Source organism: Gadus macrocephalus, chromosome 13, assembly GCF_031168955.1.
Source record: "Gadus macrocephalus chromosome 13, ASM3116895v1".
Taxonomy (NCBI): domain Eukaryota; kingdom Metazoa; phylum Chordata; class Actinopteri; order Gadiformes; family Gadidae; genus Gadus; species Gadus macrocephalus.
The window spans coordinates 13,956,004-13,974,478 of NC_082394.1; the positions used below are offsets into that span (position 1 = coordinate 13,956,004).

The 18,475-nt window shown below is 40.9% G+C and overlaps 1 protein-coding gene across 1 annotated transcript; it reads right to left on the bottom strand.

The window, feature by feature from the left end:
• Window positions 1–785: 785 nt before the first annotated feature.
• LOC132471006 (protein shisa-5-like) lies at window positions 786–5,809 on the bottom strand. The gene is made up of 5 exons (XM_060069968.1): window positions 5,654–5,809; window positions 4,981–5,184; window positions 4,121–4,273; window positions 2,756–3,088; window positions 786–1,853 (listed from the first exon to the last, which is right to left on the bottom strand). The coding sequence occupies exons 1-5, from the start codon at window positions 5,718–5,720 to the stop codon at window positions 1,663–1,665; spliced, it is 948 nt and encodes a 315-aa protein (XP_059925951.1). The 5' UTR covers window positions 5,721–5,809; the 3' UTR covers window positions 786–1,662.
• Between the last annotated feature and the right edge of the window lie 12,666 nt (window positions 5,810–18,475).

An 18,475-nucleotide genomic window follows, 5' to 3' on the forward strand; every position in this document is an offset into this window, starting at 1 on the left:
AATTTCTTTGAGAAAATTGTACAGATTGAGCTTCCAAATGACATAACCAACAGAGTCAAGTTATCTGCTGCAACCAGATCATTGTGCCTTGAATTTGGCAGATTATATTTTTTTAGCAGCGGCGGTGCGCCTCTGCTGAATGTATTTAGGGGAAACACTGCATAACATTTATCAAATGCAAGGACATGCATGAATTTAAGGTGCAAAACTTAATTTTAAGCTACAATTTGTATACTATGCTACCGAAAACAGAATAGGAGGCCATGCTGGGAAGGACTGATACGACTCACAAAACAGAGCGAATCAGGCTCTACATTGGTAAAGGTATTGAAACAAATTGAAAATGAATATATGAACTGAGAATGAGAATGAGTAAGAAAGGATGAATTGGTATATAGATAGATCAGTTAAAAAGGCACGTTTGTCTTGACATGTTGGTCTTGTCTACATACATTAGCCTTAATAAAATCCTAAATAAAAGAAAGCACAAATGCATATTATATTTGGCATTGAAGCTAGTTTTGTAACATAAAAAAACAAAAACAGTTCCTTCCTAACAGGTAAATCTTTCAGTACACGATTGGTGGCCACTGATAGCTTTGGATGTACTCAAAATGGCGGCACAAAACGAAACTATAACAACCTGAGCGGTTGGCAACATGATTCGCTCACAACACAGAACACAACTGAAAGTGCACTTCACGTGTCAACTGTGAACATGCAAATTCAATACATTTTCTTTTTTACATTTAGAAGAAAAAAAAAACTGGTATTGTACAACACAATGAGGCTTTAGGCGTGTTTAATCTCAGCAGTTCCCTTTACATGTTACAAGTTGAAACACGGCTGTAAAAGGAAAGTAGTTGAACAACCATTTTGCCAATATTATTGAATCCCAGAACATCCATGTCTGCCTCCAGCTAGCACATCGTAAAGCGAGCGCTGCCGTCTTTAATTGACAATGGGGATATTTCAGTATCACTAGCCAAAGTCATTACTTATGGTGCAGGAGAGAGGATTATCAATCACTGAGGGGGAGGGATGACTGACATTACACCTGATAAATGTCAGATCCTACGGTAAGGCCTGTTCATAAGGATTAAAGGATGCGTTTCCTGAGCACACTGACATTCGAAAACACACAGAGGTACCCTGACTTAGGATTGGTGTAACATGATGCAAGTTCTGATGTTGACAACCTAGAGACCGCTATCAGTCCATGAAAAAAAAAAAAAAGGCTGTAATCCTGTTTTGAACAAAAAATGAAGGCATGATGGTCCAATGGTTAGGTTATTTGAATCAAGCCGAGGTACTGGGTTCCATCCATATGTTCTCTGGCTAATCAGTAACCCTCCAACCGTAACCCACCCCTTGTTAACATGTATCTTAGGTCTCTGATGCTGGATAAACACGCATACATACTGAAGAAGTGGTTAAATATGGAACAATATATCCTCCACAAACAAGTAAATTTTTATTTGACCTAACCTAAAACACCTTAACGCTAACGATGCACACAGAAATATAAAGTGCCATTAAAGCCCAGCATCTCAACCATCATAAAACACAGCAACAACTCAAGAACAATAAAAAAACATCAAACAAATAAACTACGTAGAAGAAAAGCATGACAAGGCAACGCAATATGGCTCAGGTGCTCGCTTAATATCCAGTCTTGGGCGGAGGCTGAGCATAAGCCGGGTTGTAGGCGGGCTGGCCATGGTCCGCTGGTGGGGGCGGCGCAATGGCCTGGGCGTGGGGCTGGCCGGGAGGTTGGAGAGGGTAGGAGGGCTGTCCTGGTGTGAAGGCAGCCTGGCTGTAGGCCATCGGAGACGGGCCGTAACTCGGGCCCACTGGGGAAAACAAGCAACATGTTCTCTTTGAATGCAACTTCAGGACTATTTCGGATTTCAACCGGCTTTGTATCTTTACAATGTAGTATATGCAAATCAGAAAAGGCAATTTCTGAAGATATTGCTGTGTGAATGCTGGCTGTTGAAAGGCTCATGCTAAACTAGATTGCTGACTTTAAATGATTTCTAACATTTTAAGGGTTGAATGGATTTGGAACAGAGTTAAAGGTTTGAGGTTTTAATTTAGTAAGAGTAACAATATTAACATATAAATAAGAGTTAATCCAATGGCTAAACTCATGTGATAGTTTGAGACTGGGACTAGTAGTATGATGAAGTATTAGTATTATTAGACATAGTGTGAGTAGTATTATTAGCATGATAGGCCAATTAGTCGTAAGTAGTAAAAATACTAGTATGATATAATATTATTGGTATAAATATTAATACTTAATAAGTAGTATTGTTGGTATCCTAAGTAGTAGTAGTATTGTGAAACGGTGTCGGTACAAATTGGTATGATGTGTTTTGATGCATGATGCATGTATTGATGGTGTAGCATTAGAATGACAAAAAGGTTAATACATTAAAAAGGTTAATACATTATTAGTGGTAACTTTGACATTTGTTCACATCTAGTTTAGCGAGTTTCCTTGGGTCACAGAATGATGAGGCTGACACTGCTGGAATCTCGAGTCTCGCTTTAATATGACATTTTGAGGCTAGCTTAGTGTGAAAAATATAGCTTTTAAGTAGCATTAGCATAAAAAAATCTACCTCCCTGTGTGCTTCTACCGTAGTCGTTAAAGTCTAACAGAAATTGATAACTATAATGTTTTAAAGCTGAATGTTAAAAAGTATATCATATTTTAATTTGAAAAGTAAAGCCGACCAAGACTCACTGGCTTCCTGGTAGGCTGGAGGGGGTCCAGGTGTATATGCTGGGTAGGGTGCTGGGGGCATGGGCTGACCACCGTAGGCTTGGGGCATGGGCTGACCACCGTAGGCTTGGGGCATGGGCTGACCACCGTAGGCTTGGGGCATGGGCTGAGCACCGTATTGCTGAGGCATGGGCTGTGCACCGTAACCAGGCTGGACAGGGATGGACTGGTAGCCTGGGACCTGGCCCCCCTGGTAGGATGGCCCCTGAATCCCAGGGGATGCTGTTGGCTGCTGGGGGTAATGTTGAGGTGTGTGTGTGACCACTGTGGTGTGTGTGGTGGTGGCTATAACCGCTGTCAAGGAGGAGAAAGGATAGAGAGGGAGTAAGAGAGGGAGTAAGAAACTAAAAAGCCCTTCTCTGCCCAAACCATTTTAGAAACCCAAAGGGTAAACATTTGACAGCTACATTATGTTCTATTTAGTCCTTACACTCACCCTATGCCATCAATACTAACACTTTATTAACAGTTTATTTACATTTACATTAAGGGTATTTAGCAGTCGCTTTTATCCAAAGCATATCCAAAAATAAGTACATTTTTCAGAAGAAGGTATTGCTACATATTCACAGACATATAGAAAGTTTGAGAAGGTTCTGATTTAGGCTAATACAGTACGGAGGTAGATTTGTCATTTTTTGAAGGACAGAGTCAATCTACAATGACTACCAGTATCTTTTCCTCCCCAGAATAGACCACTCTATTCTGGGGAGGAAAATAAGTGACGCAGACTGTCCCCTCAAAATTCCTGTGTGCATTCCAAGGCAACGCTTTAGCCTACTCCACTCCAACGTCACACTGTCCTGGCAACCGAATTTTCAGTTCTTTTTTTATATATACATGACAATCTATACTCAATACTAATTACATCATTGGTAGAGCAAACTCACAAATCAATTTGCAAAAAAAATCGTTCCTTTTCTATAGGATTTCCCCTTGTTAATTCGGTTTGTGTAGAACCGAAAATCGGTTGCTATGGAAACGTGACGAGACACTTCAGTACTCTATTACTCCTGCTTTCTAGCAAGAGGAGCAGTATTTTTAGGCCAAGTCGTTACTTTTGCATAAACGTTTACCAAATAAATGTTTGCATAAATGCTTGCTTCCTGGAAGTTACTAGTTTTCAGGAAGTTTGGTTGCGGAAAATGTGAAACTTCCGTTTGATTCAGCATCTTTGTTGCTCAAGAAGTTTGTTGCCCAATTAACATACAAAAGGGGGACCCATTTAGTTTTTTAGGCCAGATTTCAGATAAGCTAGAATCTGGTAAATGCTTAGGTAGCCACCAATCATAACCAAAGTTCCCACACATCAAGCAATGTACTTACGCCGTGGCTTGCGGCAGATCTTGTAGAGGCAGCAGCAGGGACAGACACAGCAGGATATGATGATCAGAATGCCGATGACTACAGCCGCAACCGCGAAGCCGAAGGTTATGGGACTACTGGAAGAACTGCCATAAACACATTTTAGTATTTGGTCTCATGAAATGAATAACTCAAAAGTAGTGGCAATAGAAAAACTATACTATAGAGGTCAAGTAGTATGATGAAGCATTAGTTTGAATAGACAGTGTAAGTAGAACTAGAAGTATAATATTATTGAATAAATATTGATGCTTTTAATATACTTAATAGTATTGTTGGTATCCTAAGTAGGAGTAGTATCGTGAAACAGTATCGGTACAATGCATGATGCATGTATTGATGATGTAGTATTAGAATGATAAAGGTAATACATTCATAGTGGTAACTTTGACACAACTTGTTCGTTCACAACTAGTTTGGCGAGCTTCCTTGGGTCACAGATGGATGAGGCTGATACTGCTAGAATCTCTGGAGTCTCACTTTAAAATGACATATTTTTGTAGCTTAAATGGTGTGAAAAATATTGCTTTTAAGTAGCATTAAGAAAAATAGCCTACCTCCCTGTTTACTTCTACCGAAGTAGTTAAAGCCTCACAGAAATTGATAACTTTCTAATGCTTTAAACCTGAATGCTAAAAATATTTCACATCTGGAGGAAAATTAATAACTCAAAAGTAGTGGCAATAGAAAAATCGATGCTAAAATCTATCAAAAAGAGGTCAACGCAATCATGTAATTGCAGTTCAGATGGGCTGTTGTATGTTGCATAGCCTAACTAAAAACCCTTTTTCAGCTGATAAAAATGTTGTGTGTCAATGATTACTTAATATATAAGTAATGAGAAGTTAATAGAATGAAATACCCATGATCAGTGCAGGCCTCCTGCACATCTTCTGTGAATCGCATGAAGGAGTCTCGACAACAATATCTTTTGAAACAGGATCCACAACAAAACACCGAGCATGTCTCTGCTGGGTGGTAGGCACGAAGGTAGTCATAGTAGGATTTGCAATCATTGTCTCCGGCTGGAAAGAGAAATGAAACCGTGAGAGGAAGCCGGAAACATGGTTACACGGACTCGCTTATAAAAATGCATGAATTAATGGGGTAATTGAAACATTGCAAACGGTCTCCACTCTCCACATAGATTCCCAGAAAAAAAAACTTCCCTTAAACCAGAACAGTATAATGAATAAGCCTAACGTTGCTCTACCTCCTGTAGATGGATTGTAACTAATATCAATGATCAACGTGATGAATCTTGCCTGCTATATTCTGATCTAAAGCAACATGCGAAATGGTACTTGCGTCAATAAAAAAATAAATGTCGTCCGTTAATTTACTTTACCGGTTGAAATATACTAGTAACGGTTAGCTTCCTAAACACGACAGACATGTGGTAGGTTCGTTTAAACGAAAGCTAGAAAACGACAGTGAGGACATGGAGTAGACAAATATAAATATAAAATGATCTGTATTAAATACCCAACTGACCAGACACGATCGGGATCAGGATGGCAAATATAACACACTTGATAACACCAGAAAGGCCTGCCGCCATGGCTATAACTATTTGTTGCAGGGAAGTAATCTCTCCTTCTCCTTCCTTGTTTTGTTTCAAGGCAAACTAAACCACTCGCCCTGGTAGATCCGTGTTATGATTCACATCCGGTGTGGCAACGCACTGGGAGTTGACATGTAGGCCTACCTCGTTTATGGGCTACATGAGATACCAAAGATACCAAAAAAAATTGATGTCTGATTGATTTCGTTATTTCTTTCTCTAGTTGCCTTTCCTTCCCTGTTATTTTTTTTACAAGAGAAATAATTCACCAAATCACTCGTAGACATTAACGTGTGTATCTATATTTGATCATTCATGTTAATAAATTTAAATATATAGTAGTATTTCGTGCACACACAAAAAAAGTGCTAATATCCCCCGACCGAAAAAGACTCGTCCTCTTCCGAAAAAGTTCGAAAAGAAAATGACCCAGGGGTCTCATTTATAAAACTGTGCGTGGGATCGTTGCTAAAAGTGTACGTACGACCAAAAGCCAAGTTTTGCTTGCGCCAAAAAGTACCCTGCGTACGCACACCTCTACCGCTTTTCCACTGCATGGTACCAGCTCGACACGACTCGACACGACTCGACTCAGCTCGCATTTTTTGCGTTTCCACCGCGGTACCATGGTATCTGGTACCTGAAGTGGCTGCTTTTTCTAGTACCTACTCGCTCTAGGTTCCATGCGAGCTGAGCCGATGCTAAAAGGTGACGTCGGCAGACGGCCGGCGACTGATTGGCCAGAGAGTGTGACGAAGTCACGAGAGCGACATGGCAACCATGCTGGTAACATCCATAGCAGCGCCGCAGCCAACATGTTCCACTTCTCCAACTTCTTCAACATGCCAGCTAATAATAGTAATGTGATCGATGTCCTCCATTGTTGTTATGTGGGTTCTGTCCATGTGTGGGTTGCGTATGTGTTGTTTGCGTCGCGTACACAAATACATCACGGCCCTTTCGCGCAGCCGACCCCGCCCACGTCCAGGAGGTACTATTTGCGGTGGAAAAGCGCATGGTACCAGCTCGACACGACTCGACTCAGCTCGCATTTTTTGCGTTTCCACCGCGAAAACATGGTACCTGGTACCTGAAGTGGCTGCTTTTTCTAGTACCGCCTCGCTCTAGGTTCCAAGCGAGCTGAGCCGATGCTAAAAGGTGACGTCGGCAGACGGCCGGCCACTGATTGGCCAGAGAGTGTGACGAAGTCACGAGAGCGACATGGCAACCATGCTGGTAACAGCCATAGCAGCGCCGCAGCCAACATATATTCCACTTCTTCAACTTCTTCAACATGCCAGCTAATAATACAGTAATGTTATCGATGTCCTCCATTGTTGTTATGTGGGTTCTGTCAATGTGTGGGTTGCGTAGGTCTTGTTTGCGTCGCGTACAAAAATACGTCACGGCCCTTTCGCGCAGCCGACCCCGCCCACGTCCAGGAGGTACTATTTGCGGTGGAAAAGCACCCGTGCTGCTACCGTGTCGAGTCGTGTCGAGTCGTGTCGAGTCGTGTCGTGTCGAGTCGAGCTACATGTGTGGTGGAAAAGCGGCACCATAAATCTGTGCCATCGGATTTTGAAAATAAAAAGCCATTGAATAGGCTACTTGCACAAGCACTTCCTGATTCGCCGTAATACAGCTTCACAACTTCCGGTCAAAGATGGTGACGTTCTACACGTGTTTACAAGCGCTGCTGACAATAAACAACACTGATGTACATCGATTATGTGGGGAAACGAAAAACCCGACCAGCAAATTGGAGAAGGGGTTTAGGCTGTATGCTGCGACCTACATTCACAGCTACGAAGGTAGGAAAACTATGTCTAACAGACGCTAGCTACTGTCAAAGTCTAGTCTGTCAGTTAACTGTCACTTTCTAACGTGTATTACGATGCAGAAACAGCAAATTCCAACAAGATTTTTTAACCAGTGTTTTATATACCGGCATTAAGTTAGTTTAATATTCAACATTCATTTAACATTCAAAATACAAACCTATAATGCGCTTCAACCATTTGAGTGAATGATGTCAAACAAACTGTGCAACATACTGATTAATGTCCCTCATGTGCCACAAGGCTTATTTTTCAAATATATATTTTCATCGATTTTTTACTTCTTTTTTTTTCAACTGTATAATACAGACAATAATAACCCCCATGTGCCACAAGGCTTGTTTTTCAAATATATCATTTCAGCGTTTTTTTAAAATGTATATACAATTTCTAAATAAACGTATTATGATCCTTGACCTTTTGACCTCAAGATGTCAAACCAACTGTATAATACAGACAATAATAACCCCCATGTGCCACAAGGCTTGTTTTTCAAATATATAATTTCAGCGTTTTTTTTTAATTAATATAAAATTTATAAATAAACGTATTATGCTCCTTGACCTTTTGACCTCAAGATGTCAAACCAACTGTATAATACAGACAATAATAACCCCCATGTGCCACAAGGCTTGTTTTTCAAATATATAATTTCAGCGTTTTTTTTTTTAAATTAATATAAAATTTATAAATAAACGTATTATGCTCCTTGACCTTTTGACCTCAAGATGTCAAACCAACTGTATAATACAGACAATAATAACCCCCATGTGCCACAAGGCTTGTTTTTCAAACATATCATTTTAGCAATTTTCTACAATTAATATAAAATAAATACATATACTTATTATGCTCCTCCACCTTTTGACCTGAAGATATCAAACCAAGTGCATAACACAGATAATAATAACCCCCTGTGCCACAAGGCTTATTTTTCAAACATATCATTTCAGCGTTTTTTTTTAATTAATATAACATTTATAAATAAACGTATTATGCTCCTTGACCTTTTGACCTCAAGATGTCAAACCAACTGTATAATACAGACAATAATAACCCCCATGTGCCACAAGGCTTGTTTTTCAAATATATCATTTTAGCAATTTTCTACAATTAATATAAAATAAATACATATACTTATTATGCTCCTCGACCTTTTGACCGGAAGATATCAAACCAAGTGCATAACACAGATAATAATAACCCCCCTGTGCCACAAGGCTTATTTTTCAAACTTATAATTTTAGCAATTTTCTACAATTAATATAAAATAAATAAATGAACATATTATGCTCCTTGACCTTTTGACCTCAAGATATCAAACCGACTGTATAACACAGATAATAATAACCCCCATGTGCCACAAGGCTTATTTTTCAAATATATAATTTCGGCAATTTTTCACAAATAAAATAAATAAATAAACGTATTCTGCTCCTTGACCTTTTGACCTCAAGATATGTCAAACCAACAGTATAACACAGATAATAATAACCCCCCTGTGCCACTAGGCTTATTTTTCAAATATCATTTCGGCAATTTTTCACAAATAAAATAAATAAATAAACTATTATGCTCCTTGACCTTTTGACCTCAAGATATCAAACCAACTGTATAACACAGATAATAATAACCTCCATGTGCCACAAGGCTTATTTTTCAAATATATCTTTTCAGCTTTTTATTATTTTGAGTCAATACAAACTTTTTAATGCTTTAAAATTAGTAATTACATTTTTCTATCTATAGGCACCAGGACACAAGGACAGTAAGAAGACGGAAAGAAAACTAAATATAGAGTTACGATAGAGATCGTCAATGTTACATTTTGATGTGATTTTGAAAATAATAATAAATTAATAGAAAGAAATGTCTGATTTCTTAGCCATTTATCGGATCTCAGGACAATCAGCCCAAATAGAAAAGGATACTTTTAAAGCCATTTGAAGAGGATGGATAATAGGTTATTCAACTGCAAAAAATAAGAAAATGCTGGACAAAAAAATAATCTTATGACTGAATTAAAGATTTTAGTAACTCAACCAATGTTTCCAAAAACGTGCTACACTTAAGATTTCACGATTACTGACAAGATCAGCCTTGCAAGCAGTTGTACATGAGAAGTGAAAATTTACTGTTTCAACTTGGCATGTTCCATACTACCCACATACTAAAAAGCTGAAAATATATATTTGAAAAATAAGCCTTGTGGCACATGGAGGTTATTATTATCTGTGTTATACAGTTGGTTTGATATCTTGAGGTCAAAAGGTCAAGGAGCATAATACGTTTATTTATTTATTTTATTTGTGAAAAATTGCCGAAATGATATATTTGAAAAATAAGCCTTGTGGCACATGGGGGTTATTATTATCTGTGTTATACAGTTGGTTTGATATCTTGAGGTCAAAAGGTCAAGGAGCATAATACGTTTATTTATTTATTTTATTTGTGAAAAAATGCCGAAATGATATATTTGAAAAATAAGTCTTGTGGCACATGGGGGTTATTATTATCTGTGTTATACAGTTGGTTTGACATTGAGAGGTCAAAAGGTCAAGGAGCATAATACGTTTATTTATTTATTTTATTTGTGAAAAATTGCCGAAATGATATATTTGAAAAATAAGTCTTGTGGCACATGGGGGTTATTATTATCTGTGTTATACAGTTGGTTTGACATTGAGAGGTCAAAAGGTCAAGGAGCATAATACGTTTATTTATTTATTTTATTTGTGAAAAATTGCCGAAATGATATATTTGAAAAATAAGCCTTGTGGCACATGGGGGTTATTATTATCTGTGTTATACAGTTGGTTTGATATCTTGAGGTCAAAAGGTCAAGGAGCATAATACGTTTATTTATACATTTTATATTAATTGTAAGAAAAATGCTGAAATGATATATTTGAAAAACAAGCCTTGTGGCACAGGGGGGTTATTATTATCTGTGTTATACAGTTGGTTTGATATCTTGAGGTCAAAAGGTCAAGGAGCATAATACGTTTATTTATTTATTTTATTTGTGAAAAATTGCCGAAATTATATATTTGAAAAATAAGCCTTGTGGCACATGGGGGTTATTATTATCTGTGTTATACAGTTGGTTTGATATCTTGAGGTCAAAAGGTCAAGGAGCATAATACGTTTATTTATTTATTTTATTTGTGAAAAATTGCCGAAATGATATATTTGAAAAATAAGCCTTGTGGCACATGGGGGTTATTATTATCTGTGTTATACAGTTGGTTTGATATCTTGAGGTCAAAAGGTCAAGGAGCATAATACGTTTATTTATTTATTTTATTTGTGAAAAAATGCCGAAATGATATATTTGAAAAATAAGTCTTGTGGCACATGGGGGTTATTATTATCTGTGTTATACAGTTGGTTTGACATTGAGAGGTCAAAAGGTCAAGGAGCATAATACGTTTATTTATTTATTTTATTTGTGAAAAATTGCCGAAATGATATATTTGAAAAATAAGTCTTGTGGCACATGGGGGTTATTATTATCTGTGTTATACAGTTGGTTTGACATTGAGAGGTCAAAAGGTCAAGGAGCATAATACGTTTATTTATTTATTTTATTTGTGAAAAATTGCCGAAATGATATATTTGAAAAATAAGCCTTGTGGCACATGGGGGTTATTATTATCTGTGTTATACAGTTGGTTTGATATCTTGAGGTCAAAAGGTCAAGGAGCATAATACGTTTATTTATACATTTTATATTAATTGTAAGAAAAATGCTGAAATGATATATTTGAAAAACAAGCCTTGTGGCACAGGGGGGTTATTATTATCTGTGTTATACAGTTGGTTTGATATCTTGAGGTCAAAAGGTCAAGGAGCATAATACGTTTATTTATTTATTTTATTTGTGAAAAATTGCCGAAATTATATATTTGAAAAATAAGCCTTGTGGCACATGGGGGTTATTATTATCTGTGTTATACAGTTGGTTTGATATCTTGAGGTCAAAAGGTCAAGGAGCATAATACGTTTATTTATTTATTTTATATTAATTGTAGAAAATTGCTAAAATTATATATTTGAAAAATAAGCCTTGTGGCACATGGGGGTTATTATTATCTGTGTTATACAGTTGGTTTGATATCTTGAGGTCAAAAGGTCAAGGAGCATAATACGTTTATTTATTTATTTTATTTGTGAAAAATTGCCGAAATGATATATTTGAAAAATAAGTCTTGTGGCACATGGGGGTTATTATTATCTGTGTTATACAGTTGGTTTGACATTGAGAGGTCCAAAGGTCAAGGAGCATAATACGTTTATTTATTTATTTTATTTGTGAACAATTGCCGAAATGATATATTTGAAAAATAAGCCTTGTGGCACATGGGGGTTATTATTATCTGTGTTATACAGTTGGTTTGATATCTTGAGGTCAAAAGGTCAAGGAGCATAATACGTTTATTTATAAATTTTATATTAATTGTAAGAAAAATGCTGAAATGATATATTTGAAAAACAAGCCTTGTGGCACAGGGGGGTTATTATTATCTGTGTTATACAGTTGGTTTGATATCTTGAGGTCAAAAGGTCAAGGAGCATAATACGTTTATTTATTTATTTTATTTGTGAAAAATTGCCGAAATTATATATTTGAAAAACAAGCCTTGTGGCACATGGGGGTTATTATTGTCTGTATTATACAGTTGGTTTGACATCTTGAGGTCAAAAGGTCAAGGAGCATAATATGTTTATTTATAAATCTTATATTCATTTAAAAAAAACGCTGAAATGATATATTTGAAAAATAAGCCTTGTGGCACAGGGTTGTTATTATTATCTGTGTTATGCACTTGGTTTGATATCTTCAGGTCAAAAGGTCGAGGAGCATAATAAGTATATGTATTTATTTTATATTAATTGTAGAAAACTCCTAAAATGATATATTTGAAAAACAAGCCTTGTGGCACATGGGGGTTATTATTGTCTGTATTATACAGTTGGTTTGACATCTTGAGGTCAAAAGGTCGAGGAGCATAATACGTATATGTATTTATTTTATATTAATTGTAGAAAATTGCTAAAATTATATATTTGAAAAACAAGTCTTGTGGCACATGGGGGTTATTATTGTCTGTATTATACAGTTGGTTTGACATCTTGAGGTCAAAAGGTCAAGGAGCATAATACGTTTATTTATACATTTTATATTAATTAAAAAAAAAACGCTGAAATTATATGTTTGAAAAACAAGCCTTGATGTTTGCCTGTTGTGTTGAGTAATAATAGTTTATTTTATAGCCTAAAAGTAACATTATTTAGCTACCTAACGTTTCTTTCCATGTAGTAACATGTTATAGATGTGATGATGCGAGTAACCCAGTACAATTGAAGCTTAATGAATTTGTATGTGTTATTTCATTCAGTGTCCAATAAAGACAAGCTGACAGTGCAGGTCAGCGTGAGAGGCTTGTGCTACAGGTCGATGAGGAAGAGTGAGGCACCACAGTTTGAGTCTAGGCAGGAGTACAAGACTACAACTTTTCAATTTTCAAGATATTTATTGTCGTTTGCACAGCAGAAGTACAGCTACATTGGAATAATTGTGTGATTCTTGGAGTCCGCTTTAAAAAACAACACATCTTTATTTTAAGAGGGAGAGAATATAACAGTAAGCATTCAGGAGGGTATGCTTTTTCTAGCACAGTTGAGGTACTTACCTTCATAAGAACCAAGTTGTTATTTACACCCATGATGCTGAGGTTAAATTTCTAATGATTTACCTTTTTCTCTTAGATCAAGCTTTGTGATTCATCACCAGTGATGAAAAAAGAAAGAGTTAATCTATGGGCTGGAGCAGCAGTCTCAGAGGAAAAGAAAAAAAGTATAGCTCAAACAACAAATACAAATGCAATGGTATCACATATAATTACATCTGTAACTACTTATAAAGTACTTTTGATGCACGTGCAGGTGCGACCACTTATTTTTTCTGGGCAGCTGATTTGGCTCTGGAGACACGGACCATCTTGTAGAGACAAGGCTCAAACAAAGACCAAAAAGCCATCAGGTGGTTGTAGCTTGCAAATCTATTCACAAGACATCATATAAAAAAAAAAAATTAAAAGTGTACATCAAAAGTATACATTGTTACCAAAATAATGTCAACAGTAACTACTAAGATTAAGATTTTACTAAGATCATATGTAGCCTCTTTGGGTGCAGTTCAATAAGTGCCCCAACTTCCTGTAAGACGACCTGATGTGTCTGGATATCCAATGCCCTAATGTGGTCTCTGTGCTCTCTTTTTAGAGTAGTGTTCCTGTCCGGGCCGTATCTTTGGGAGGCACGGTTTGGTGGTTTGCCGTGTACTTGCATTCAGATAAGTAGGGTGTTACCTGCTCAATTCATACATTTTTCCAATTGTTTATTAATAGTATTTTTGTTCTAGGACCAGCATTGGTGGAGTTGGAGACGGTCACATTCTTGCGCTGTCGCTTCAGTGCTCCTATTTTCATCTCATAGAATAATAACATGACTTTTTTCAACTATTTAAAAATAAACTTTTGTATACTTGAACTGGAAACACATCTCTGTAAGTCTTTACACAATTCTGTATTATGTTGTTGGTTTCTGTACAATTGGTGCGGTCACATTCATATATATAAATTCTGATAAGACATGGACATCCCCAACTCTAATTACACCATCTCTCAACATGCCACTACTTGTGTGCTATTTATCATTAACATAGACCTATTAAGAGATAATAAAAGTTAATCTGTAACGTAAAGATATTTTCTAAACCCACAATATCCCGGACTGACACATATCCCAGTCACGTAGGGACTAGGCTAATAAAATAGGCTCATGCAAAAAATTTGACTGTGAAAAAGGGACTTCTTCCTACTTGACGTAGGACGTAAAGTCCCGCCCAGGTCGAAGTGGCGTCGATTTAGAGAGTCCAAATCGACGCCACTTCGACCTGGGCGGGACTTTACGTCCTACGTCACTCGCTATGGGTGTGCATGTGTGCGCGTAGCCGTTTGTCTCAGGGATCTGTGCACGAACTCCCTTGCACTACAGGATTACGAGCGTCAGTGTCGTACGCGATGGAGGGTGGGTGACATTCCTACAGTCTGTGATGATGGGCTATATTTCTACAAATGACATGACGAAACAACACAAACTAAGCTAACATTAGACTATAGCCATACCAGATAACGCCATACCAGCTAACCCTAACTATTTCTATGAAACTCTGAACCACTTTGCAACAGGCAACTGTGTGTTGGTGTGTCTTATTGCTTCCCACGTCTGCGTCTGCATCTTTCCCACTCCTGGCTAATAGTTTCAGCTTTTGTACTGTATATCAGAAATGTAAACAAAGAGATCGCATTTTGTTTAACTGCTAACTAACAAACGGGTTTATGCGTTCACTGAACAAAGATTATGGAAATAAAAGACCACTTTTCCATCAGAAAAATCATCAGAACCGTTATTACCAACCCATAGACACTAAAAGCCAAAACCTTTCTCACATGCACACCCATCGCGAGTGACGGCTACGCGCACACATGCACACCCATAGCGAGTGACGTAGGACGTAAAGTCCCGCCCAGGTCGAAGTGGCGTCGATTTAGAGAGTCCCCTTCCATGATAGGTCCATGGTTACATTGGAAAAAGCGAGGCGCTGGGGAGCGCTCTTCGTTTGAATGCAAAATACAATTACCACTAGATCGGAGAAACACCCACACAGTGTACCGTTTAAAGGGGAACTATGCAACTATTTTAGCTTAATTTATCAGTTTAAGCGTCATTGTGATGGCTCTATAACACTTTATGGGTCGATTGGTGGCTGTTTCGGCACCCCCTAGCGCATCTGGGCGGAGAAAGGGAAAATGCCATGGACCATTATGAAAATTAAAACTATACAAAACTATCCACATTTCCCACGGTATCGTGTCTATATAACGTGGTGTATACCGTCGCTCATCCTCCCTTTTCTTTCAGCACTTGTGCTTATCAGCGAGAAATTGAGAACTACTATTAAGAAGATGAGAACTTCAACACGGATCTCCCAAGCCGGTGGCAGCGGCTCGGGCGAGGCCGTGGACAAACGGCCCTTTTCAGGGCCACCTGAGAGCGCTCCTGGAGCTAGGTCCTTTTCAGGACTCCTGGGACCAGGCTGGGAGGAAGCGGGGTCTAGGCCGGTCCCAGGGTTCCAGGGGGCCGCCTCCGACTCCAGCCCCGGTGCAGCAGCAGCCGTAGCCGCCGCGCACGGGGAGAGCAGCAGCGCCACGGACCGGGAAGTTCCGGACGCTTGCTCCTACTTTTTCTTTCCCTATTAAAGAAAAAAGTAAAGACCTGGCAGTACATGGTACCTAAAGAGCAATATTCCTCAGGCCACCTACGTCCTACGCTTGTGGTGCGCTCCTCCATGTTGCCTTTTTCCCCCTCTCAGCCCGGTGGCTGTAGGTTGGCGGTCGGACGGCGTGTTCACATGGCCTCTGGTTCACCTGCTTCTAAGAAGCGGCGTCCCTTGGAGCCTCGTGGACGGATCAGAGACTCGTTGCACGAGCCCGTGGATACGGCCCCTTGTACAGCTCGTTGTTTTTACAGCGGCTAGTTCTGGTACGTCTCCTACGCTCGCTGAGCCTCCTCCCTTTCATGGGAAGCCCCCCTTGGTTCACACGCAGTGTGGAGGCGGTAGGGGCAGAGGAATACGGGTTATTCCTGGACGGTCTTCCTCAGCTGTCGGCTCGCCCTCTCTCCGACCGCTATGCGTGTTGGCAAGAGCGGTGCGTTCTGCCATCGTGGTTGGACACCACGTTGAGATGGGGCCATCCCATACAGTTCAAGCGTCGTCCCCCACCCTTTATGGGGTTGGTGGAGACCACGCTACGGGACCCGGCTGCGAGCACGGCTCTAGCAGCAGAGGTGGCACGTCTCTTGGTAAAGGGGGCCATCCCTGTCGTTCCCCCCTACGAGTCTCACCTAGGGTTTTATTCCCGCTACTTCCTGGTTTCCAAGAAGTCAGGGGAAAAGAGACCTATTCTGGATCTTCGCGTGTTCAACAGATTCGTTGCCACGAGGAAGTTCAGAATGCTCACTGTCGGAGCGTTGTTCCGGTGTGTGAGAGAGGGCGATTGATTCACATCCCTGGATCTCAAGGATGCTTACTTCCACGTCCCTGTTCGGCAGGCGCACAGGAAGTTTCTCCGCTTTGCCTTTATGGGGATGGCGTACGAGTACCAGTGTCTGCCGTTCCCTGGCTCCGCGCACCTTCTCGAAGTGTGTGGAGACGGCGTTGGAACCGCTCAGGCGTCAGGGAAAGAGGATTCTCTTCTACCTAGACGACCTGCTTATTCTGAGCAACTCGGAAGAGACCGCGAGAAGGGACACCATGTTGGTGATAAACCATCTCTCCTTCCTGGGTTTTGCCATCAACTGGGAGAAGAGCTCCCCGCTCCCCAGCCGGCAGACAGTCTACTTGGGGCTTTGCCTAGACTCAGCCACCATGACTGCGATGCTTTCGCCTCCTCGGCGAGACGCCATCCTGTCGGCGCTCTCCCGTTTTCACGTTCGCAGAAACGTGACCGCACTGTCCACCATGCGCCTGTTAGGGCTGATGGCAGCTGCCCACCCCGTGGTCCCCCTGGGTCTGCTTTTTATGCGCAGACTCCAGCGGTGGTTTGCTCGCCAACGGGTGGACCCCAGGCGACACAAGCTCAGGGTGCTCCTCGTTCCCCGTTCGGTATCTCCAGGCCTGGAATATTGGAAAGGACCCTCCGCCCTTCTCAGGGGTGTTCCCCTGGGCAGGGTGGCGTCCTACGTAGTGGTCTTCACGGACGCCTCGTTGACGGGTTGGGGAGGAACGTGCCTCTCTCACTCGGTCGGAGACCAGTGGCGCACGCCCCCTACAGCACACATAAATGTGTTGGAGCTCGACGCTGTGAGGAAAGTGCTGTTGCATTTCTTTCACCTGGTGCGCGGCCGCCACGTTCTGATCAGGACAGACAGCGTGTCGGCGGCGGCGTACATCAACAGACAGGGGGGAGTCCGCTCCCCTGCTCTCCACCGAAAGGCGGTCGAGCTCTGGCTTTGGGCTCATCAGTATCTCCTCAGTCTGAGAGCCCTGCATATCGCGGGCGCCCAGAACTTTGGGGCGGACCTCATGTCTCGAGGCTGTCCCCGCCGAGACGAGTGGCGGTTACATCCCGACATTGTCAGACTGATCTGGCAGAGGTTCGGGACAGCGCAGGTGGACCTCTTCGCGTCCAGGGAGAACACGCACTGCATGTGGTGGTTCTCCCTCAGCCCTCGGGATCTTCCCCCGTTGGGGGTAGATGCGTTGGCACACACACCTTGGCCGCGGGCTCTCTTGTATGCGTTTCCCCCGCTCCAGCTGATCCTTCCTCTTCTGGAACGGGTCAGACAGGAGAGACTGTCCCTGATATTAGTGGCCCCGGAGAACCGTTCAGCTCTGTGGTTTCCAGAGCTGGCCGCGCTCTCGCGGTCGGCGCCTTGACCAGTACCGTTCAGGCCAGATGCGCTTTCACAGGCTAACGGGACGGTGCACCACCCGCCCGATGTCTCGGGACGGCTGTTGGTTTGGCTCCTGAGAGGTTGATCCTGCAGGGCAAAGGTTTGCCTGAGACGGTTATCAACACTATGCAGAGTGCTCGTGCGCCTTCTACTTCTTTCCTCTATGCGGCGAAATGGTGCGCCTTCTCTAATTGGTGTGAGACGAACCACGCTGTCCCATCTCAATGCGAGGTGGGAAGCGTGCTTTCGTTTCTGCAAAACTTATTGGAAAGAGGTTTGGCCTTCTCCACTATCAAGGTCTATGCAGCAGCCGTTTCGGCTGGCCATGCAGGCTGTGATGGTGGACCGATCTTCAGCCATCCACTGGTCAAGAGATTCTTGTGTGGGGCT

What these genes read in the sequence shown, in the direction of transcription:
- LOC132471006 (XM_060069968.1), bottom strand. Translation starts at nt 5,720, where the DNA reads ATGGCGGCAGGCCTTTCTGGTGTTATCAAGTGTGTTATATTTGCCATC. An exon ending in CCTGATCCCGATCGTGTCTG is followed by an intron (nt 5,185 to 5,653) that starts GTCAGTTGGGTA and finishes TTCTCTTTCCAG; the next exon opens with CCGGAGACAATGATTGCAAA. An exon ending in GATCTGCCGCAAGCCACGGC is followed by an intron (nt 3,089 to 4,120) that starts GTAAGTACATTG and finishes CCTCCTTGACAG; the next exon opens with CGGTTATAGCCACCACCACA.